At 49.1% G+C, this 24,829-nt stretch overlaps 1 protein-coding gene across 1 annotated transcript; it reads right to left on the bottom strand.

Annotated features, from left to right (window-relative positions):
- Positions 1-300: 300 nt before the first annotated feature.
- Positions 301-21,378, bottom strand: LOC138368081 (uncharacterized). Its single transcript, XM_069330379.1, has 3 exons — positions 20,786-21,378; positions 19,408-20,620; positions 301-357 (listed from the first exon to the last, which is right to left on the bottom strand). Exons 1-3 carry the CDS (start codon positions 21,376-21,378, stop codon positions 301-303), a joined length of 1,863 nt encoding a protein of 620 aa, XP_069186480.1.
- Positions 21,379-24,829: the final 3,451 nt, after the last annotated feature.

Consider the following 24,829-nt stretch of genomic DNA (forward strand, 5'->3'; position numbering starts at 1 on the left):
GATCTTAAATTTCAGGGGAATTGATCTGATAATAAAGAACATGTACAAATGAGCTAAGGCAGCGGACGTGAGCTAGAGTTTGGTAATTGTTCGGAACTATTTTACTATGTTTGAAATTACCGCAGTTACAAATTTCAGGAAAAATTAGTCTGTTACCAAAGAACTTGTACAAATGAACTAAGATGGGGGACATGAGCTGTAGCTCAGTAACTGACTTGATCTTATTTACTGTGTCTGAAATACAGGGGGTTAAAAATTTTAGGGAAATTGATCTGCTACTGAAGAACTTGTACAAATGAACTATGGTGGAGGAGAAGAGTTGGAGTTCGGTAACTGACTTGATCTTATTTTTTGTGTCTGTAATACAGAGGGTTAAAATTTCAGGGAAATTGATTAGGTGTTACCGAAGATACGAGAGGGAACAAAGGCTGTGGACAGAAACTGGAACTCGGTAATTGTTCGGATCTTATTTACTAAGTCTGATATATGACTGTTTAAAATTAGGCTAAAATTGGGCTATTAGTAGCGAAAATGTGGTCTCTAACAAATTTCGATCATGATCTGGACTCTGATTATTTTTGGGTATAAACTGGACCCTGAATATTTTCGGGAATAAACTGGACTCTGACGAATTTTCAGTAAAAAATGGACTCTGAGGAAAATTGGTTTGAAAATGGACTCTGACGAATTTTGCTTACAAAATGGACTCTTACTAACTTTCATAGATTACAGGACTGAATATTTTCTGGCACAAACTGGACTCTGAATATTTTAGGGCACAAACTGGACTCTGAATAATTTCTGTCTATAACTGAACTCTGATGAAATTTGTGCTTAAACTGGACTCTGACGAAATTCTGACTACAACTGGACTCTGTCCAATTTCGGTCTATTACAGGTGAAAAAGCCATAAATGGTTATAACAACAAAAAACTTACTGTTAAGATGTCTGTTTTCCTTAACAAAACTTCTATGATCATATTCTCAGAAAATGGTCTTTGAAAAAATTTGTTGGTTTGAAAAGAGACAAACTTTGTCTGTAGAGCTTATTCTCAGTAAGAACTGGAAAAAATTAAAATTTTCCCCATAAGAAATCCGTAGGAGCATAATAGCCATTTTTTCTGAATTTTTGTAAAGGTTTTCCTACTTAATTTCCCCCATGAGAACTCTTAACAAACCTCTAAAATCTCAGAAATTTATTTTCTCATCAGAATTCCTTAATTCCAAATCAGTGACTGCCCAAATTATCCTGGAACCCCTGACTACTCAGCGTCCTCTTCCCAAAAGTTCGGTGAAACCGGTAAGACATATCGTCCCTTTTTCCAAGAAAAAAAGGGACGATGAGTCGTCATCCCTACTACTGCTGGCCACTCACTGCATGCTGGCCACTCATTATATGCTGGTCACTCAATGCCTGCTGACCACTCACTGCATGCTGGCCACTCAATGCCTGCTGACCACTCATTATATGCTGGTCACTCAATGCCTGCTGACCACTCACTGCATGCTGGCCACACACTGCATGTTGGTCACTCACTGCATGCTGGCCACTCAATGCCTGCTGACCACTCACTGCATGCTGGCCACTCACTTCACGCTGGCCACTCAAAGCGTTCTGGTCACTCACTGCATGCTTGCCACTCAATGCTTGCTGACCACTCACTACATGCTGGCCACTCACTACATGCTGGTCACTCACTACATGCTGGCCACACACTACATGCTGGCCACTCACTACATGCTGGTCACTCACTACATGCTGGCCACTATTATAGACTGTGGGTTGGTTGGTGTTGTCGTCGTTGATCCTTCTCTATGGACAACCCAACCCACAACTCGGTAGAGTGCTTATACTAGGAGATCACCCTTGGCACTTCTGGCTCTTGGAGAGGGGCTCAGCGTCACACGTTTAGGGGATGAGGCTCCAACACTTAGCCTCGTTGTCACGTGCACACACCCACTCGAGCCGCTGTGACTCCCCACTCTCTCCTTAGGTGATATGATCTCCTCAATCCCCTTTTGACTTATTAGTATTACCTTTTACCCTGTCCACAGCAGTGGTTCTTGGTTCTTTCTCTCTCTCCTTCTTTACTACCTCCTGGGAAGCCTCACTAGGACAAGGGCAAACACCAGCAAATTGGGATACATTTACTGGACAAAGCACATACACGATACATACACACATATAATAATAATGAATCCTATACTCTATAATATCACAATCAGGTTGCACTCCAACACCATCAGAACTCTATTATCAGCTTATCAAGTGGTATCCTATCTCCTGGTTCACCACCTGATACTATCAACCTCCTCAAGTTGATCAAGTCTACATACACTGTTGCACCATCAGCAAGATAATATATATATAGAAAATCAGCATTTGAATGCAATAACATATATCAGTATAAATGTTCATTGATACACAACAATGATCAATCGATCACTGTCAGTCCTGGAACGCATGCATCTGTAGGTAATCCAGCCTACGACTGTAACTCTAAACTTCAGTTTAAAACACTCCCTGACATAAGAATGCAAACAGTCACTCACCTCTCACTGCGTCTTGCACGCTAATGACAACCAAACACTATCAACTCCCTACAAGTAATCCACCAGCACTTCCCCTTCCACCTCTGGAAGTTCACTACCCTAATATCTTTAGGTTCTTCCGGGCTTCACTACCAGGATCCTCTGCAGCTCCTCCAGGCTGCTATCATGAAGTTTCCTTGAGCAACTACGGTGCTTCACCCTTCTGCTAGGTTCCTCCACAGCTCTCTTGGCTGCTACACCATGAAGTTTCCTCGAGCAACTATGGTGCTTCACCACCTCTACAGAAGCACGTGACACTCCTCTTCACTGCTGCTTCTCCTCACAGCTCGAGGTCCTCTGCTCCACTACCTTGGAGTCTCATCAGCTACTTCATCTGCTGGCTTCGAAGTTCTCAGCAACTTCTTCCCCAAAGACAAACCTGCAACCCATCGACACTCCAATAAAATTGTTTCCCCTTTAACACAAACAAAAATAATCACACAATATGTTTGTCTCCAACCTCTATCTGTCCTCTACATACAGTGAGAGTGGACTCCCCCGTTTTGGGCGGGTCCATACTCCACCTCGCCTGGCGGCGGTCCTCACTCGCTGGGAGGGTCTTCCTCCGTCAGGAGCCAGGCTCCCTCAGTCGCCCGCCAGCGCTCAGAGGGGATGGACGTCGCTCCGTGTTCCTCCCTCTCCACTCTCTTATTTCAGGCCTTCTGCCTTATTAAAACATGTCTAACTTATAAATAAACGTCGCTACTGTCGCTGGGCACACGACCAACTACAAGCAATCACTATGAACTGGCGTATATCGTGCTTACCACAGATCGTCTGGACGAGGGCGCTTCTTCCTCTGACGAGGCTTGGTCAGGGCGCTCCACGGCCCACAATAATGCCTCCGGGCGGCTTAATATTCACTAATTATCACCCACGACTTGAGACCACACGTCCCCAGCTGGTACCTCTGCACACTTCTCTTCTCTTCGAGATATATCACTAGGGGTTCCCTTCTGACGGGAGCTCAACGGAGCGCGGCTTTTCCCCTGCGATGTCTGGCACTCAAGTGAGGTCAAAGCCCTTCCAGAAGCGAGCCTCACGCCTCCAGCAAAATGTCCACATCTCCTAGCCAGTCATTTATTTGTTTTCTTCCTCATCGCCCATAATCTTAAACTGCTCATTGAATCCACCATACTATTTTTCATATGGGTTATCACCTCAATATATGCTAGACTTTCTAATCAGGTCAGGCTTGCTGAATAACTCTCAAGGAGGGAGACTCGTTTCTCCTGCAGGCTGAGATCATAACACTCCCCTCCCCTTATTTTTGAGAGTTATTCCAGTGGCAAAGCTCGGGATAATACATCCGCCACCACACTGTCTCGTTCTTCAACCGATTGGTTCGAACGGTTGATCTGCTTACGTACTCCCTTAAGAGTCTACAATTAGTTCGTTGCTCCTTGCAACATCTGGCTGACAACTCTCCAGAAACACGATCTTCTCATAAACGATCTGACTTCTCTGGTACCTCATGGCTAGGCTGTCCTCCCTGGACGCCTGCACTCCATCGGGCCACTCTACTTATTGTCTCCACCCTCCGTTTCCTCGTCTTCTTCTCTTCACGTCCAGAGTCAGACATCTGCTGTCTGTACCTCCTCTGTCGTCTTCACACTTCCATCTACTGCCGTTATACTTTCGTCTCCTGTCATCATACTTCACTCCCTCGTCTTCACCGACGATCCTCCCTTTCGTCTCCTCATATATCCGAGACCTCATCCTGTTTGACTTCCATCGAGTCCTCGGCTTTCTACTATTCATCCATGCTTGCATCGTCATCCTCTTCCCACATCTCTCACCTTTATACAATTCCCTTTCTTCTCCTTCAACTCTTCTTCGTTCTCTAAAAGTTTCTTCGAGCACTGTACTACACTCAACAGCACTCGACCGTACATGTCGCTCTACCTCTCCTAGAGTGCTCGTAAGCATCTCTCCACACATGCTGTCTCTTCTCCTTTCATTTTCCCGGCTATTACTCTTCTTCACTATCTCTCCTCCACGTTGTCTGTGAAACACGTCAACTCTCGACATCTCAAACAACTTAACTCCACTATCCACATGCTTCTGTGCTCGTGGACAACGTGACGCTCTACTCCCGTCCTCAGTATGTCCACATCCTTCCTCATTCCTACTCAGCACAGTTGCATTCGCCTTCCGACTCTTAATTTCAGCAGTCTGGGCTCTACTCAGGTCCGCTCTCTTCACATGAGTCTTCCTCGTCTGGGCCATCTTCACTTTTGACCTCACTGAGACTTCATTCTCCTGGGCTGGACCTTCATCAAACAGCCATGCTATATCTACATCGATATCTTCTACTGGTTGAATTGACACTGTCTCACCTTCTCCAGTGTCTTCCTCGTCGGCCACCTCTGCCTTCATCACTACCGAGACAGGGTACTCAATGGCTTGGCGGTCTCCTGACGCATCTCCTCGGATGTCAGTCAGGTTCACACTCTCGGGTGTCCCACCTGTGCCGTGGCCTTCTGGGCACTCCTCTGGCACAGTCTCCGCTATGACTCTTGTCAACACCTTTGTCCCGCACAAGTCATTTCCCAGGATCACTTGGACTCCTGGAACAGGTATGTCGGGGCACACTCCCAACATCACCTCTGCCGACACATATTCCGACCTTAGCTGGACAGTACATACGGGCATGTCACTCTCAGACAATAACCCATATACTTTCATCTTACTCCTGCCAGCTAACCGTCGATTATTCCCAATCAGGCTTCTTGCAATCAAGCTCTGATTAGCTCCGGTATCCCTTAAAATACCAACTTCTACTTCAGGTTGGCTTCCTATTCTGATCCAACCTTTGCTCATGAACGGCCTATACCTCTCGTTCACTAAGTTCATCTTCTGTGGTTTGTCTCGGAACACATTAGTATATTTACTTCGGGGGTCACACATGGCCAGGGTCACAACTCTCTTGCCCTGTCTACAATCTCGCATCACGTGACCCAATCCGTTACAATTGTAACATCTCATCTGGGAAAAGTCTCTTCTATATGTACCAGAGTAGCTCTGACTCTGCCCACTCGTATTGGAGTTCCTCGGGCCAGACGTACTACTCGTACTCTGTGGAGCTTTACTGGACTCTTGATTTCCTGGATAACGATCAGTTTCTCGTTTTGCTCCTCCATCTTCACTTTCAGACGAAGTGCGCGACCTACTCTTCTGAGTTTTAGGGTACTTAGTTTTATCTGCCCATTTATCAAAATTTTTCTCACCCCAGACTCTTCTGGGTCTCTCATAATTTCTTCCTCCCCAGACTCCACTGGATCTGCTATTGCTGCATCTCGCCTCGCTTCTCACTCTGTTCTCCCTCAAGCTCTTGTATGCTTCAGTAATCATATCTGCCCTATCTGCGGCATCTCTCACCTCCATTATCCCTGCTTCTTGGATCTTAAACTTTGTTTCGGGATGCATCATCTCCAAGAACTTCTCCATGACCATCAGTTGCTTCAGGTCAGCGTAAGATCCAACTCCAGCAGCCTCAATCCACTTCTGGAATCGTCTTTCCAGATCCCTTGCTGTCTCAGCAAACGTACATGCTCCAACTTTGATCATTTCTCTGAAGCGCTTCCTATAAGCTTCTGGGGTTAACTGAAACGAGCGCAATATGCTGCTCTTTACTGTGGCGTAATCCTGGCACTCTTCCAGTGACAATTGGGTGTATGCCTCCCTGGCTGCACCGGTCAATCTTAAGTGGACCAGCTGGGCCCATTCCTCCTGTGGCCACTCCTTGTTGCTGGCTACTTTCTCAAAATGCTCGAAGAAGCTCTCTGCCTCTTCGGGCACAAACAAGGGAATGTCCTTCTCCCTAACCCTAACCTCTGGTGGGTGTGATACCTGGGTGGTGCTCTCTGGCAACCCATGTTCAATCCTGTGCTCAGCCAAGGTTCTATTCGCTTCTATCTGCATTTGTTTTGTTCTCTCTTTTTCTTTTTCGACCTGGGCTTTTTCTTTTTCGACCTCTAGTCTTGCTTTCTCTTTTTCTTTCTCCTGTTCCAACTCCAGTTCTCTTACTCTGGTTTTCTCTTTTTCTACTTCCAGTCTGGTTTTCTCTTTTTCTACTTCCAGTCTGGTTTTCTCTTTTTCTACCTCCAGTCCGGTTTTCTCTTTTTCTATTTCCAGTCTGGTTTTCTCCTTTATCTGGAGTTCTAATTTCATCTTTTCCAGCTGGAACTGTCTCTCCTTGTCCTCACGCTGTTGCTGCATCTGGAGCACTAACTGGAATCTCTCCAAGCTCCTATTCCGGCTGCTCCTGCTACTGCGGCTACTCTTGCTACTCCTACTTGATCCCTGGGATCTCACTTCATCCTGCCCATCATCCTCCTTTCCACTTTCAGCTCCTTTTTGGGCTCCTTGCTCTGCCGCTTCACTTCTGGCTCTCAACTGTCTAAGGATCTCATCCTTCATCCCAGCTACTTTAGATGCTTTCAACCTGATGCCACATTTTTCTGCTATTTGTTTCAATTGATCCCTCGTGCAACCTTCCAAGTCCTCAGGCTTGCCTGACTCCACAAATGCTTGCACCTTATCCATCTTTGTCCTGTGAGTCTTCCCAAGAGAGAGAATATACACCTGCGGTCACACAGTTTATCTATTTCAGCAAGGGTGTACAAATCCACTCTTGGACAGGGTGTGGGTGTGTCAGTTCACTCTCCCGGACACAGGCCCCCAATTTATTATAGACTGTGGGTTGGTTGGTGTTGTCGTCGTTGATCCTTCTCTATGGACAACCCAACCCACAACTCGGTAGAGTGCTTATACTAGGAGATCACCCTTGGCACTTCTGGCTCTTGGAGAGGGGCTCAGCGTCACACGTTTAGGGGATGCGGCTCCAACACTTAGCCTCGTGTTCACGTGCACACACCCACTCGAGCCGCTGTGACTCCCCACTCTCTCCTTAGGTGATATGATCTCCTCAATCCCCTTTTGACTTATTAGTATTACCTTTTATCCTGTCCACAGCAGTGGTTCTTGGTTCTTTCTCTCTCTCTCTCCTTCTTTACTACCTCCTGGGAAGCCTCACTAGGACAAGGGCAAACACCAGCAAATTGGGATACATTTACTGGACAAAGCACATACACGATACATACACACATATAATAATAATGAATCCTATACTCTATAATATCACAATCAGATTGCACTCCAACACCATCAGAACTCTATTATCAGCTTATCAAGTGGTATCCTATCTCCTGGTTCACCACCTGATACTATCAACCTCCTCAAGTTGATCAAGTCTACATACACTGTTGCACCATCAGCAAGATAATATATATGTAGAAAATCAGCATTTGAATGCAATAACATATATCAGTATAAATGTTCATTGATACACAACAATGATCAATCGATCACTGTCAGTCCTGGAACGCATACATCTGTAGGTAATCCAGCCTACGACTGTAACTCTAAACTTCAGTTTAAAACACTCCCTGACATAAGAATGCAAACAGTCACTCACCTCTCACTGCGTCTTGCACGCTAATGACAACCAAACACTATCAACTCCCTACAAGTAATCCACCAGCACTTCCCCTTCCACCTCTGGAAGTTCACTACCCTAATATCTTTAGGTTCTTCCGGGCTTCACTACCAGGATCCTCTGCAGCTCCTCCAGGCTGCTATCATGAAGTTTCCTTGAGCAACTACGGTGCTTCACCCTTCTGCTAGGTTCCTCCACAGCTCTCTTGGCTGCTACACCATGAAGTTTCCTCGAGCAACTATGGTGCTTCACCACCTCTACAGAAGCACGTGACACTCCTCTTCACTGCTGCTTCTCCTCACAGCTCGAGGTCCTCTGCTCCACTACCTTGGAGTCTCATCAGCTACTTCATCTGCTGGCTTCGAAGTTCTCAGCAACTTCTTCCCCAAAGACAAACCTGCAACCCATCGACACTCCAATAAAATTGTTTCCCCTTTAACACAAACAAAAATAATCACACAATATGTTTGTCTCCAACCTCTATCTGTCCTCTACATACAGTGAGAGTGGACTCCCCCGTTTTGGGCGGGTCCATACTCCACCTCGCCTGGCGGCGGTCCTCACTCGCTGGGAGGGTCTTCCTCCGTCTGGAGCCAGGCTCCCTCAGTCGCCCGCCAGCGCTCAGAGGGGATGGACGTCGCTCCGTGTTCCTCCATCTCCACTCTCTTATTTCAGGCCTTCTGCCTTATTAAAACATGTCTATCTTATAAATAAACGTCGCTACTGTCGCTGGGCACACGACCAACTACAAGCAATCACTATGAACTGGCGTATATCGTGCTTACCACAGATCGTCTGGTCGAGGGCGCTTCTTCCTCTGACGAGGCTTGGTCAGGGCGCTCCACGGCCCACAATAATGCCTCGGGCGGCTTAATATTCACTAATTATCGCCCACGACTTGAGACCACACGTCCCCAGCTCGATTCCACAGCTGGTACGTCTGCACACTTCTCTTCTCTTCGAGATATATCACTAGGGGTTCCCTTCTGACGGGAGCTCAACGGAGCGCGGCTTTTCCCCTGCGATGTCTGGCACTCAAGTGAGGTCAAAGCCCTTCCAGAAGCGAGCCTCACGCCTCCAGCAAAATGTCCACATCTCCTAGCCAGTCATTTATTTGTTTTCTTCCTCATCGCCCATAATCTTAAACTGCTCATTGAATCCACCATACTATTTTTCATATGGGTTATCACCTCAATATATGCTAGACTTTCTAATCAGGTCAGGCTTGCTGAATAACTCTCAAGGAGGGAGACTCGTTTCTCCTGCAGGCTGAGATCATAACACCACACACTACATGCTGGCCGCTCACTGCATGTGTACCACTCACTACAAGCTGGTCAGTCACTGCATGCTGGCCACTCACTGCATGCTGATCACTCACTGCATGTTAGCCACTCAATGCCTGCTCACCCCTAACTTCATGCTGGCCACTCACTACATACTTGTCACTCACTGCATGCTGCCACTCAATGCCTGCTGGCCACTCACTACATGCTGGCCACTCACTACATGCTGGCCACTCACTACATGCTGGCAACTCACTACATGCTGGCCACTCACTGCATGCTGGCCACTCACTACATGCTGGCCACTCACTGCATGCTGGCCACTCACTACATGCTGGCCACTCAATGCCTGCTGACCAATTACTGCATGCTGACCACTCACTTCATGCTGGCCACTCACTGCATGCTGACCACTCACTGCATGTTGGCCACTCATTAAATGCTGACCACTCATTGCATGCTGACCACTCACTTTATGCCGGCCACTCACTGTATGCTGGCCACTCACTGCATGTTGACCACTCACTACAAGCTTGACACTCACTGCAAGCTGGCTATTCACTGCATGCTGACCACTCACTACATGCTGGCCACTCACTGTATGCTGGCCACTCAATGCCTGCTTACCACTCACTGCATGCTGGTCACTCACTGCATGCTGGCCACTCATTACATGCTGGCCACTCAAAGCCTGCTGGCAACTCACTGCATGCTGGCCACTCACTACATGCTGACCACGCACTACATGCTGGCCACTCACTACATGCTGGCGACTCACTACATGCTGGCCACTCACTACATGCTGGCCACTCACTACATGCTGGCTATTCACTACATGCTGGCTATTCACTACATGCTGGCCACTCTCTACATGCTGGCCACTCACTACATGCTGGCCACTCACTACATGCTGGCCACTCACTACATGCTGGCCACTCACTACATGCTGGCCACTCACTACATGCTGGTTATTCACTGCATGCTGGCTATTCACTGCATGCTGGCTATTCACTGCGTGCTGGCTATTCACTGCATGCTGGCTATTCACTGCATGCTGGCTATTCACTGCATGCTGGCTATTCACTGCATGCTGGCCACTCACTGCATGCTGGCCACTCACTGCATGCTGGCCACTCACTGCATGCTGGGCATTCACTGCATGCTGGCTATTCACTGCATGCTGGCCACTCACTGCATGCTGGCCACTCACTGCATGCTGGCCACTCACTGCATGCTGGCCACTCAATGCCTGCTTACCACTCACTACATGCTGACCACTCACTACATGCTGGCCACTCACTACATGCTGGCGACTCACTGCATGCTGGCCACTCACTACATGCTGGCCACTCACTACATGCTGGCGACTCACTACATGCTGGCGACTCACTACATACTGGCCACTCACTGCATGCTGGCTATTCACTGCATGCTGGCTATTCACTGCATGCTGGCTATTCACTGCATGCTGGTCATTCATTACATGCTGGCCTCTCACAGCATGCTTTCCACTCACTGCATGGTGGCCACTCATTACATGCTGACCACTCAATGCATGTTGACCACTCACTACAAGCTGGGCACTCACTGCATGCTGACCACTCACTGCATGCTGCCATTCACTACATGCTGGCCACTCACTGCTTGCTGGCCACACACCACATGTTGACCGCTCACTACATGCTGGCCAATCATTATATGCTGGCCACTCAATGCCTGCTGACCACTTACTGCATACTGGCCACTCACTGTATGATGGCGCACTCACTGTATGCTGGCCAGTCACTGCATGTTGACCACTCACTACATGCTGGCCACTCACTTCATGCTGGCCACTCACTGCATGCTGGCCACTCACTGCATGCTGGCCACTCACATCATGCTGGCCACTCAATGCCTGTTTGCCACTAACTGCATGCTGCAACTCAATGCCTGTTGACCACTCACTAGATGCTGACACTCAATGCCTACTGACCACTCACTACATGCTGGCCACTCACAACATGATGGCCACTCACTGCATGCAGGCCACTCACTGTATGCTGGCCAGTCACTGCATGTTGACCACTCACTACATGCTGGCCACTCACATCATGCTGGGCACTCAATGCCTGCTAACCACTTACTGCATGTTGGCCTCTATCTACATGCTGGCCACTCACTACACGCTTGCCACTCTCTGAATACTGCCCACTCACTGGATGCTGGCCACTCATTTCATGCTGGCCACTCACTGCATGCAGGCCACTCACTAAATGCTGGCCACTCACTACATTGTGGCCACACACGACATGCTGGCCACACACTTCATGCTGGCCACTCACTGCATGTTGGCCACTCACTGCATGCTGGCCACTCACTGCATGATGGCCACTCACTGCATGCTGCCACTCAATGCATGCGGGCCACTCACAAAATGCTGACCACTCAAAGCCTGCTGGCCACTCAATGCCGGCTGACCACTTCCGGCATGCTGGCCACTCACTGCATGCTGGGCACTCACTACATGCTGGCGACTTACTACATGCTGGCCACTCACTGCATGCTGGTCACTCACTGTATGTTGGCCACTCACTGCATGATGGCCACTCACTGCATGCTGCCACTCACTGCATGCCGGCCACTCACTGCATGCCGGCCACTCACTGCATGCTGGCCACTCACTGCATGCTGGGCACTCACTACATGCTGGCGACTTACTACATGCTGGCCACTCACTGCATGCTGGCCACTCACTACATGCTGGCCACTCACTGCATGTTCGCCACTCACTACATGCTGGCCACTCACTACATGCTGGCCACTCACTACATGCTGGCCACTCACTGCATGTTCGCCACTCACTACATGCTGGTCACTCACTACATGCTGGCCACTCACTGCATGTTCGCCACTCACTACATGCTGGCCACTCACTACATGCTGGCCACTCACTGCATGTTCGCCACTCACTACATGCTGGCCACTCACTACATGCTGGCGACTTACTACATGCTGGCCACTCACTGCATGCTGGTCACTCACTACATGCTGGCCACTCACTGCATGTTCGCCACTCACTACATGCTGGCCACTCACTACATGCTGGCCACTCACTACATGCAGGCCACTCACTGCATGTTCGCCACTCACTGCATGCTGGCCACTCACTTCTTGCTGGCCATTCATTACATGCTGGCCACTCACTGTATGCTCTCCACTCACTGCATGTTGACCACTCACTGTATGCTGACCACTCACTGCATGCTGGCCACTCATTATATGCTGGCCACACAATGCCTGTTGACCACTCACTACATGCTGGCCACTCAATTCTTGCTGGCCATTCACTACATGCTGGCCACTCACTGCATGCTGGCCTCACACTACATACAGCCAACTCACTGCATGCCGGACACTCACTGCATGTTGACCACGCACTGCATGCTGGCCAATCATTATATGCTGGCCACTCAATGCCTGCTGACCACTTACTGCATGCTGGCCACTCATTGTATAATGGACACTCACTGTATGCTGGCCAGTCACTGCATGTTGACCACTCACTACAGTGTGGCCACGCACTGCATGCCGGACACTCACTGCATGTTGACCACTCACTGCATGCTGGCCAATCATTATATGCTGGCCACTCAATGCCTGCTGACCACTTACTGCATGCTGGCCACTCACTGTATAATGGCCACTCACTGTATGCTGGCCAGTCACTGCATGTTGACCACTCACTACAGTGTGGCCACGCACTGCATGCCGGACACTCACTGCATGTTGACCACTCACTGCATGCTGGCCAATCATTATATGCTGGCCACTCAATGCCTGCTGACCACTTACTGCATGCTGGCCACTCACTGTATAATGGCCACTCACTGTATGCTGGCCAGTCACTGCATGTTGACCACTCACTACATGCTGGCCACTCACTACATGCTGGCTACTCACTACATGCTGGCCACGCACTGCATGCTGGCCACTCACTGCATGCTGGCCACTCACTGTATGGTGGCCACTCAATGCCTGCTGACCACTCACTGCATGCTGGCCACACACTGCATGCTGGCCACTCACTGCATGTTGGCCACACACTGCATGCTGGCCACTCACTGCATGTTGGCCACTCACTGCATGCTGGCCACTCACTGCATGCTGGCCACTCACTGCATGCTGGCCACTCACTGCATGCTGGCCACTCACTGTATGCTGGCCACTCACTGCATGTTGGCCACTCACTGCATGCTGGCCACTCACTGTATGCTGGTCAATCACTGCATGTTGGCCACTCACTACAAGCTGGCCACTCACTGCATGCTGGCCACTCACTTCATGCTGGCCACTAACTACATGCTGGCCACTCACTTCATGCAGGCTACTCACTGCATGCTGGCCACTCACTGCATGATGGCCACTCACTGCATTATGGCCACTCACTGCATGCTGGCCACTCACTGTATGCTGGCCATTCACTGCATGTTGGCCACTCACTACATGCTGGCCACTCACTGCATGCTGGCAACTCAATGCATGCTGACCACTCACTACATGCTGGCCTCTCACTGCATGCTGGCCACTCATTAAATGCTGGTCACTCATTACATGCTGGCCACTCACTTCATGCTGGCTACTCACTGCATGCTGGCCACTCAATGCCTGCTGACCACTCACTACATGCTGGCCACTCATTACATGCTGGCCACTCAATGCCTGCTGACCATTCACTACATGCTGGCCATTCACTACATGCTGGCCACTCACTACATGCTGGCCACTCACTACATGCTGGCCACTCACTGCATGCTGGCCACACACTGCATGCTGGCCAATCTCTGCATGCTGGCCACTCACTGCATGCTGGCCACTCACTACATGCTGGCCACTCACTACATGCTGGCCACTCACTTCATGCTGGCTACTCACTGCATGCTGGCCACTCAATGCCTGCTGACCACTCACTACATGCTGGCCACTCATTACATGCTGGCCACTCAATGCCTGCTGACCATTCACTACATGCTGGCCATTCACTACATGCTGGCCACTCACTACATGCTGGCCACTCACTACATGCTGGCCACTCACTGCATGCTGGCCACACACTGCATGCTGGCCACTCACTGCATGCTGGCCACTCACTGCATGCTGGCCACTCACTACATGCTGGCCACTCACTACATGCTGGCCACTCACTACATGCTGGCCACTCACTACATGCTGGCCACTCACTGCATGCTGGCCACTCTCTACATGCTGGCCAATCTCTGCATGCTGGCCACTCACTGCATGCTGGCCACTCACTGCATGCTGGCCACTCACTGCATGCTGGCCACTCTCTACATGCTGGCCAATCACTGCATGCTGGCCACTCACTGCATGCTGGCCACTCACTGCATGCTGGCCACTCACTGCATGCTGGCCACTCACTGCATGCTGGCCACTCACTACATGCTGGCCACTCACTACATGCTGGCCACTCACTACATGCTGGCCACTCACTACATGCTGGCCACTCACTGCATGCTGGCCACTCTCTACATGCTGGCCAATCACTGCATGCTGGCCACTCACTGCATGCTGGCCACTCACTGCATGCTGGCCACTCACTGCATGCTTGCCACTCACTGCATGCTGGCCACTCTCTACATGCTGGCCACTCACTGCATGCTGGCCAATCACTGCATGCTGGCCACTCACTGCATGCTGGCCACTCACTGCATGCTTGCCACTCACTGCGTGCTGGCCACTCACTACATGCTGGCCTCTCACTGCGTGCTGGGCACTCACTACATGCTGGCCAATCACTGCATGCTGGCCACTCACTGCATGCTGGCCTCTCACTGCATGCTGGCCACTCTCTACATGCTGGCCTCTCACTGCGTGCTGGGCACTCACTACATGCTGGCCAATCACTGCATGCTGGCCACTCACTGCATGCTGGCCTCTCACTGCATGCTGGCCACTCTCTACATGCTGGCCTCTCACTGCGTGCTGGCCACTCTCTACATGCTGGCTTCTCACTGCATGCTGGCCACTCACTGCATGCTGGCCTCTCACTGCGTGCTGGGCACTCACTACATGCTGACCAATCACTGCATGCTGGCCACTCACTGCATGCTGGCCACTCTCTACATGCTGGCCTCTCACTGCATGCTGGCCACTCACTGCATGCTGGCCACTCTCTACATGCTGGCCTCTCACTGCATGCTGGCCACTCTCTACATGCTGGCTTCTCACTGCATGCTGGCCACTCACTGCATGCTGGCCACTCTCTACATGCTGGCCTCTCACTGCATGCTGGCCTCTCACTGCTTGCTGGCCTCTCACTGCGTGCTGGCCACTCTCTACATGCTGGCCACTCACTGCATGCTGGCCTCTCACTGCATGCTGGCCACTCTCTACATGCTGGCCACTCACTGCATGCTGGCCTCTCACTGCTTGCTGGCCTCTCACTGCGTGCTGGCCACTCTCTACATGCTGGCCACTCACTGCATGCTGGCCTCTCACTGCATGCTGGCCACTCTCTACATGCTGGCCACTCACTGCATGCTGGCCTCTCACTGCTTGCTGGCCTCTCACTGCGTGCTGGCCACTCACTACATGCTGGCCACTCACTACATTCTGGTCAATCACTGCATGCTGGCCACTCACTGCATGCTGGCCACTCTCTACTTGCTGGCCTCTCACTGCATGCTGGCCACTTACAACAACATGTCCTCATATTACCGACCCCAACATAAAATTCCTTACCATCCAAGCAGTGAGAGGTTGTAATATTTGTTTATGGTTCTGACTCTGTCTCTAATTTTTTAAGCCCAACAGGCAATAACTGCGCTTGGCACTAGAGCAGCCAGGCCGTCCCAGACGAACGGTGTGTCCTTAGAGAGACGGTCCACGTGACAGCGTATAATTAACCGCCTCTTTGATATGCTGAGGTTTTGCTCCTTTGCAGCTGCTACTGGAGGACGATTGAGCACGACTAAGCAGCTTCGACACCTCTCTCGTGTCCTCTTAAAGGGTATATTTATTAGAAACGATCTCAATAGTTTAGGTGGTTGAGGGCTACGCGTGTCGTATATGTTCTCTGTACTCCCGCTATTTCAGTACTCTCTCCTGCTATGAAGATGAAACTGAATATTGACCAATACTCAGGGCGGGACAACATTAATGATTTGAATAATATGAGCTTTTTGATGGGATCCCTGGACTTGAAGGTTCTCGTAATCCATTCTGTTGCAGGCGACATCCTGAGGACTACTGCAGGCGACATCCTGAGGACTACTGCAGGCGACATCCTGAGGACTACTGCAGGCGACATCCTGAGGACTACTGCAGGCGACATCCTGAGGACTACTGCAGGCGACATCCTGAGGACTACTGCAGGCGACATCCTGAGGACTACTGCAGGCGACATCCTGAGGACTACTGCAGCCGACAACTTAAACATTACTGCAGGCAACATCCTGACAACCAATTCAGGCAACATCCTGCAGTAGACCACTGCAGGTGGTGTCTTAAAGAGTACTGCAGGCGACATCCTGAGGTCTGCTTCAGGACATGAGACTACTGCAGGCGACATCCTGAGGTCTGCTTCAGGACAGGAGACTACTGCAGGCGACATCTTAACAGCTTATCTTTTAGTGCAGACAGTTACTGTGTTAGACATGCTCAGGGCTACTGTGTTAAACATGCTCAGGGCTACTGTGTTAGACATGCTCAGGGCTACTGTGTTAGACATGCTCAGGGCTACTGTGTTAGACATGACCAGGGCTACTGTGTTAGACATGCTCAGGGCTACTGTGTTAGACATGCTCAGGGCTACTGTGTTAGACATGCTCAGGGCTACTGTGTTAAACATGCTCAGGGCTACTGTGTTAGACATGCTCAGGGCTACTGTGTTAGACATGCTCAGGGCTACTGTGTTAGACATGACCAGGGCTACTGTGTTAGACATGCTCAGGGCTACTGTGTTAGACATGCTCAGGGCTACTGTGTTAGACATGCTCAGGGCTACTGTGTTAGACATGACCAGGGCTACTGTGTTAGACATGCTCAGGGCTACTGTGTTAGACATGCTCAGGACTACTGTGTTAGCCATGCTCAGGGCTACTGTGTTAGACATGACCAGGGCTACTGTGTTAGACATGACCAGGGCTACTGTGTTAGACATGCTCAGGGCTACTGTGTTAGATATGACCAGAACTACTGTGTTAGACATGTTCAGGGCTACTGTGTTAGACATGCTCAGGGCTACTGTGTTAGACATGACCAGGGCTACTGTGTTAGACATGCTCAGGGCTACTGTGTTAGACATGCTCAGGACTACTGTGTTAGCCATGCTCAGGGCTACTGTGTTAGACATGACCAGGGCTACTGTGTTAGACATGACCGGGGCTACTGTGTTAGACATGCTCAGGACTACTGTGTTAGATATGACCAGGGCTACTGTGTTAGACATGCTCAGGGCTACTGTGTTAGACATGACCAGGGCTACTGTGTTAGATATGACCAGGGCTACTGTGTTAGCCATGCTCAGGGCTACTGTGTTAGACATGACCAGGGCTACTGTGTTAGACATGACCAGGGCTACTGTGTTAGACATGACCGGGGCTACTGTGTTAGACATGCTCAGGACTACTGTGTTAGATATGACCAGGGCTACTGTGTTAGACATGCTCAGGGCTACTGTGTTAGACATGACCAGGGCTACTGTGTTAGATATGACCAGGGCTACTGTGTTAGCCATGCTCAGGGCTACTGTGTTAGACATGACCAGGGCTACTGTGTTAGACATGACCAGGGCTACTGTGTTAGACATGTAATTTAGACTACTTTGTCAGACCGGTAATTAGTTTATAAGCTAATTTAACTTGGAAGTCATTAAAAAATATAATTTCCCATACTATAACTTTTACTGTGATCTTTAATCAATATTATGAGCCCCTTAAGTGTTATTTAAGAGAACTTGCAAGATAAATTAAATTAGAGTCCTATTTTCTTCTATATAAAAGTTTTAATAAATACTTGTATGGTAAAATACAATTATAAATGCTTTCGTTATTATCACCGCTATCATTTAATTATTGTTAGATTCAACATGTAACAACTTTTAACAAACCTCATTATCTCCAATATTTATTGTAAATAATAATGTTGCTTTGATATTGTTTAATGTTTTATGTCAGGTACAGAGTAGAACAATCATTAATATATAACGTTGAAAAAAATATATTTGTCAATGCTCGAATGGAATCAACGAAAACAGTTCATGAAAGAGAACTGCCATGGGTCGCCAAGGCAACACGGGCAGCATAGTTGTTGACTACAGTGACTGTGGACACCGGCAGCATAGTGGTTGACTACAGTGACTGTGGACACTGGCAGCATAGTGGTTGACTACAGAGACTGTGGCAACACTGACAGCATAGTGGTAGACTACAGTGACTATGGCAACACTGACAGCATAGTGGTAGACTACAGTGACTGTGGAAACACTGGCAACATAGTGGTTAACTACAGTGACTGTGTCAACACTGGCAGCATAGTGGTTGACTTCAGTGACTGTGGCAACACTGGCAGCATAATAGGTGACTACAGTGATTGTGGCAACACTGGCAGATACACATGCAGCATTGTGGTTGACTACAGTGACTGTGTCAACACAGGCAGCATAGTGGTTGACTACAGTGATTGTTGCAACACTGGCAGCAACACAGGCAGCATAGTGGCTGACTAGAGTGACTGTGGCCACACTGGTAGCAACACTGGCAGCATAGTGATAGACTACAGTAACTGTGACCACACTGCAGCAACACTGGCCGCATTGTGGTTGACTACAGTGACTGTGGCCACACTGACAGCAACACTGGCAGCATAGTAGTTGACTACAGTGACTGTGTCAACACTGGCAGCATAGTGGTTGACTACAGTGACTGTGTGAACACTGGCAGCATAGTGGTTGACTACAGTGACTGTGGCAACACTGGCAGCCTAGTGGTAGACTACAGTGACTGTTGTCACACTGGCAGCAACACTGACAGCACAGTGGTTGACTACAGTGACTGTGGCCACACTGACAGCAACACTGGCAGCATTGTGGTTGACAACAGTGACTGTAGCCACACTGATAGCAACACTGGCAGCATAGTGAATGACTACAGTGACTCTGGCAACACTGGCAGCATAATGGTTGACTACAGTGACTGTGGCAACACTGGCAGCATAATGGTTAACTACATTGACTGTGGCAACACTCGCAGCATAGTAGTTGACTACAGTGACTGTGGCAACACTGACAGCATAGTTGTTGACTACATTGACTTTGGCAACACTCGCAGCATAGTAGTTGACTACAGTGACTGTGGCCACACTGCCAGCATAGTAGTTGACTACAGTGACTGTGGCCACACTGGCAGCAACACTGGCAGCATAGTGGTTGACTACAGTGATTGTGGCAACACAGGCAGTATAATGGTTGACTACAGAGACTGTAGCAACACTTGCAGCATAGAGGTAGACTGCAGTGTCTGTGGCAACACTGGCAGCATAATGGTTGATTACAGTGACTGAGGCAACACTGGCAGCATTGTGGTAGACTACAGTGACTGTGGCAACACTGGCAGCATAGTGGTAGACTACAGTGACTGTCGCAACACTCGCAGCATTGTGGTAGACTACATTGACTAGGGGAACTCTGGCAGGATTGTGGTAGACTACAGTGACTGTTGAAACACTGGCAGCATAATGGTTGACTACAGAGATTGTGGCAACACTGGTAGCATAGTGGTAGACTACAGTGACAGAGGCAACACTGGCAGCATAGTGGTTGACTACAGAGACTGTGGCAGCACTGGCAGCACTGTGGCAGACTACAGAGACTGTGGCAACACTGGCAGCATAGTGGTTGACTACAGTGACTGTTGCAACACTGGCAACATAGTGGTTGATTACAGTGACTCTGTCAACACTAGAAGCATAGTGGTTGACTACAGTGATTGTGACAACACTTGCAACAACACTGGCAGCATAGTGGTTGACTACAGAGACTGTGGCAACAATGGTAGCATAGTGGTTGACTACAGTGACTGTGGCAACACTGGCAGCGTAGTAGTTGACTACAGTGACTGTGTCAACACTAGCAGAATAGTGGTTGACTACAGTGTCTGTGGCTACACTGGCAGAATAGTGGGTGACTACAGTGACGGTGGCTACACTGGCATCATAGTGGTTGACTACAGAGACTGTGGCAACACTGGCAGCATAATGTTTGACTACAGAGACTATGGCAACACTGGCAGCATAGTGGTTGACTACAGTGACAGTGGCAACACTGGCAGCAACACAGGCAGCATAGTGGTTGACTACAGAGACTGTGGCAACACTGGCAGCAAAACAGGCAGCATTGAGGGTTGACTACAGTACTGTGGCAACAATTGCAGCAACACTGGCAGCAACACTGACCGCATAGTGGTTGACTACAGAGACTGTGGTAACAGAAGCAGCATAATGGTTGACTACAGAGACTGTTGCAACACTAGCAGCATAGTGGTTGACTACAGTGACTGTGGCAACACTGGTAGCATAATGTTTGACTACAGTGACTGTGGCTTCACTGTCAGCATTGTGGTAGACTACAGTGACTGTGGCAACACTGGCAGTAAAGTGGTAGACTACAGTGACTGTCGCAACACTGGCAGCATTGTGGTAGACTATAATGTCTGTGGGAATACTGGCAGCATTGTGGTAAACTAAAGAGACTGTGGAAATACAGGCAGCAACACTGGCCGCATAGTCGTTGACTACAGAGACTATGGCAACATTGGCAGCATTGTGGTTGACTACAGTGACAGTGGCAACACTGGCAGCAACACAGGCAGCATACTGGTTGACTACAGAGATTGTGGCAACACTGGACGCAACACAGGCAGCATAGTGGTTGACTGCAGTGACTGTGTCAACACAAGCAGCATAAGGGTTGACTACAGAGACTGGCAGCAACACAGGCAGCATACTGGTTGACTACAGAGATTGTGGCAACACTGGCCGCAACACAGGCAGCATAGTGGTTGACTACAGTGACTGTGTCAACACAAGCAGCATAAGGGTTGACTACAGAGACTGGGAACACAAGCAGCAAAAGGGTTGATTACAGAGACTGTGGCAACACTGGTAGCATAGTAGTAGTGTTGTAATCCACAAGTTAGTAGGGATTATTAGCTAGAGGATCATTACTACAACACTTAACGAATGATGATTGGAAGTACATGTTAGGTAGACAGACTATGGATCACATATCTAAGAAAGGTCAAAGGGATTAACACCGCAGCTATTAGCCAAACTAAAAATTCCTGGAAAGAGGACTCAGGCTTCTAGGAACAAGGTTACCGCTCTAGGGATAAGGTTAATCGGATTATACCTTCCTTGAGAGGCGGGGTGAAATGGTTGAAGTAGATGGCTGACTGGAGACAGTCTTGTTGTGGGAGTGGAACTGGCAAGTCCTCCGAGGTCTCCGTTTGTGGCAGCAGCGAAGTGTAGCAGACAGCTATGTGAGAGCCTGATGTGATCTTAGTGACCAAGTTAAGTCTGCAGTATGTGAGTATTGAATGTAAGACTAACCGGGTGTGGAGCGTTGTAGTAATCATTCCGTATTAGGGACTTAGGCGGAAGTTACGAGTGCAAGTGGTGACCGGGGAGGTCAAGTGGTTTATGGGTATTGGAAGTGTATTTACCTAATAGAGTATGTTAATATGTTATTATTTGTCAGAGTCTGTTCTTTGTAATTAAATGACAAAACCCGACGGCCTTTAAATACCTTCCATCTGTCCCCTCATAGTGTTCCTGGTTTGGTTGGTGAGGGCATGTTAGGGAATTGGTAGACGATATATTTGGTGGCAGCGCAAACAGGTTTTGGAACACTTTGAGAGATGAAGGAAGTGTGTTACTGGTTTAGTTGGTGAGGGAATGTTCGGCAATTGGTAGACGTCGAGTTGTGTTGAGAACGGTGGTTACTAGACGGAGGAAAGAAGGGTCAGGTGAGACCAGGTGAGAGGAGTTAGTTAATTAATGGGACTAGGCCATTGTGGGGCACATGTGGGGTTTATTTCTTTCTTTCCAGATTCCTGCAACGAGAGACGGCTAAGATGCAAGTCTGAATCACTGAAGCATCGGGATCCGAAACAAGTGCAGTGTTCGTAGTGCGGATTATACAGAGTGGCGAGGTAAACTAGCGCGGGTGAATGTCAGCCAGCGTGGGCCATGTGCACGCTAAGTGGGGGCCGAGCGAGCGCATTTTGGAGCTGTTATATATCGTTGGTATGTCGGAAATAGTGATAAACCGTTGCTAAGGTGAAATTAAGCGTGAAAACTACGTAATTGAAAGTTAGTTAAATTTCATGTAACCTGTAAATCGAATATTTTAAGGATAATGAAATATTACCTAAAGTACTGTGGGAGTTCCGGCGTTGTCAGACGTTGATTCAGAAAATAGGCGCAGTGAATTATGGACACCTTGGTATAGCGAGCGACGCATAATTTGACGTCTGGGGTTCGCCGTTTAGTGTACCCTGGAGAGGTCCATGGAGATTTTTAGTGGGTGCAGGTAGCATTATGGAGAGTGTTACCGTGGGACACGGGGAGCGTGTCCCGTTGGTGGGGGTGTGTGGCGTCGAGAGGTGGCGACGCAGTGCATGTATATTGGCGTTTGGGCGTCAAGTGTAGTGCATGGTTGTTTATTGGCGTTTGTACGCCGGGTTGTGTAGTGTAATGCACGTGTAGCGCCTTATTAAACGCCAGCATAATGCATTGTATTTACTGTAGTGAATTGTGCATGTTTTGACTGTTGATATTATGGATGTAGTATAGTGCATGACATTGTTGGCATTGTAGCGCCAAGGTGTAGCATGTGTAGCATTACTGGTTGTTGTAACGCCGGGTGTATTGTAGACATTAGCGTTGAAGTGTGTTAACGCAGGTGGTAGTGTGTGGTGGGTGGCCACTACACAAGAAATTATACCTGACGAGTGTAGGTCGGTAATTAACGGATTACCAGAGAACAGGGAGTGTGTGTTGCATTTGGTTACTTATTGATGGTGTTATTGGTGATGATGTCTCGTGGTGTTTTGGGGACACCGCGTGTGATGAGGGCGTTGGGGACGCCGTGTGTGGTGTTGAAGGCGTTGGGGAAACCGTGTGTTGTGTTGAGGGCGTTGGGGATGCCGTGTGTTGTGTTAAGGGCGTTGGGGACGCCGTGTGTGTTGTGTTGATGGCGTTGGGGACGCCGTGTGTTGTGTTAAGGGCGTTGGGGACGCCGTGTGTGTTGTGTTGATGGCGTTGGGGACGCCGGGTGTTGTGTTAAGGGCGTTGGGGACGCCGTGTGTGTTGTGTTGAGGGCGTTGGGGACGCCGTGTGTTGTGTTAAGGGCGTTGGGGACGCCGTGTGTTGTGTTAAGGGCGTTCGGGACGCCGTGTGTTGTGTTAAGGGCGTTAGGGACGCCGTGTGTTGTGTTAAGGGCGTTGGGGAAGCCGGAGGGTTGATGGCGTTGGGGGACGCAATTGGGTGGTGAGTGTAGTGGCGTTTGGACGCCTGGTATGGAGTGTGGTGTTGTGGAGTATATGGTGGCGCGTGGGCGCCAGGTAGTGGTCGGTAAGGTGAGTATCGGCTTAGCAAGTTCGGTGCGTTAGGACGCAGGAAGTGGTTGTGAGGATGTGTGGCGTTATAATGAGGTCATCAGTGGTAGGGATGACCAGAGGTGATGGTGTGTCGGAGTGGGTAAGTCTTATGGATAAGATGAAATGTGGATAATTGCCGAGTTGGTGGCTGCAGTAGGCAAGCCAAGTCGATATATCTATCAAGACTCATAAAAGACTAATAAAAATTCAATATTTTCATTAAAATTTTCATTAATTAAGTCGGAGTGGGTAAGTCTTATGGATAAGATTACAAGGTAGAATTTCAAAATTTCAGGTGTTGGTGGTTGCAGTGGGCGAGCCAAGTAGATATACTAATTTCTCATTAATTAAGTTGTTACAGGAATCTCGCTAGAGGCGAGCCAGTGGCAGTATGATGCTTTAGTGACATTAGTTGTGAAATTATTTTAATGAGGGATTTCTTGTGATAATGTATGTGCATGTATATGCTGTATATTACCTCATCGGCACCATTACTGAGTGTTAGGCTTGAGAAGGTCCCCCGGGATCATGTCACAGAGCTTCAGGTAGAGTAGAAGGGAAGCTATGAGGCTACACTCAGTAATTCTAGAAAAAAGGGGGGAGGAAGTGAAGCCAACGTGACGTTATAGGCGAAATTCGCCCCCTGACATAAAAGCAGGGATAAGGGCCAGCTGCAATGGCTTTGCAGCTGCGCTCTGGCTATATACGGGGAGAGAGTAAGGAGCCGAGGAAGTTGTCATGTAATAATGGGATCGAGCCAGGGGGCTCCGAGGGAATATTATGCAGCTACAGCG

The sequence above is a fragment of the Procambarus clarkii genome, chromosome 24 (assembly GCF_040958095.1).
Source record: "Procambarus clarkii isolate CNS0578487 chromosome 24, FALCON_Pclarkii_2.0, whole genome shotgun sequence".
In the NCBI taxonomy this organism is placed as follows: domain Eukaryota; kingdom Metazoa; phylum Arthropoda; class Malacostraca; order Decapoda; family Cambaridae; genus Procambarus; species Procambarus clarkii.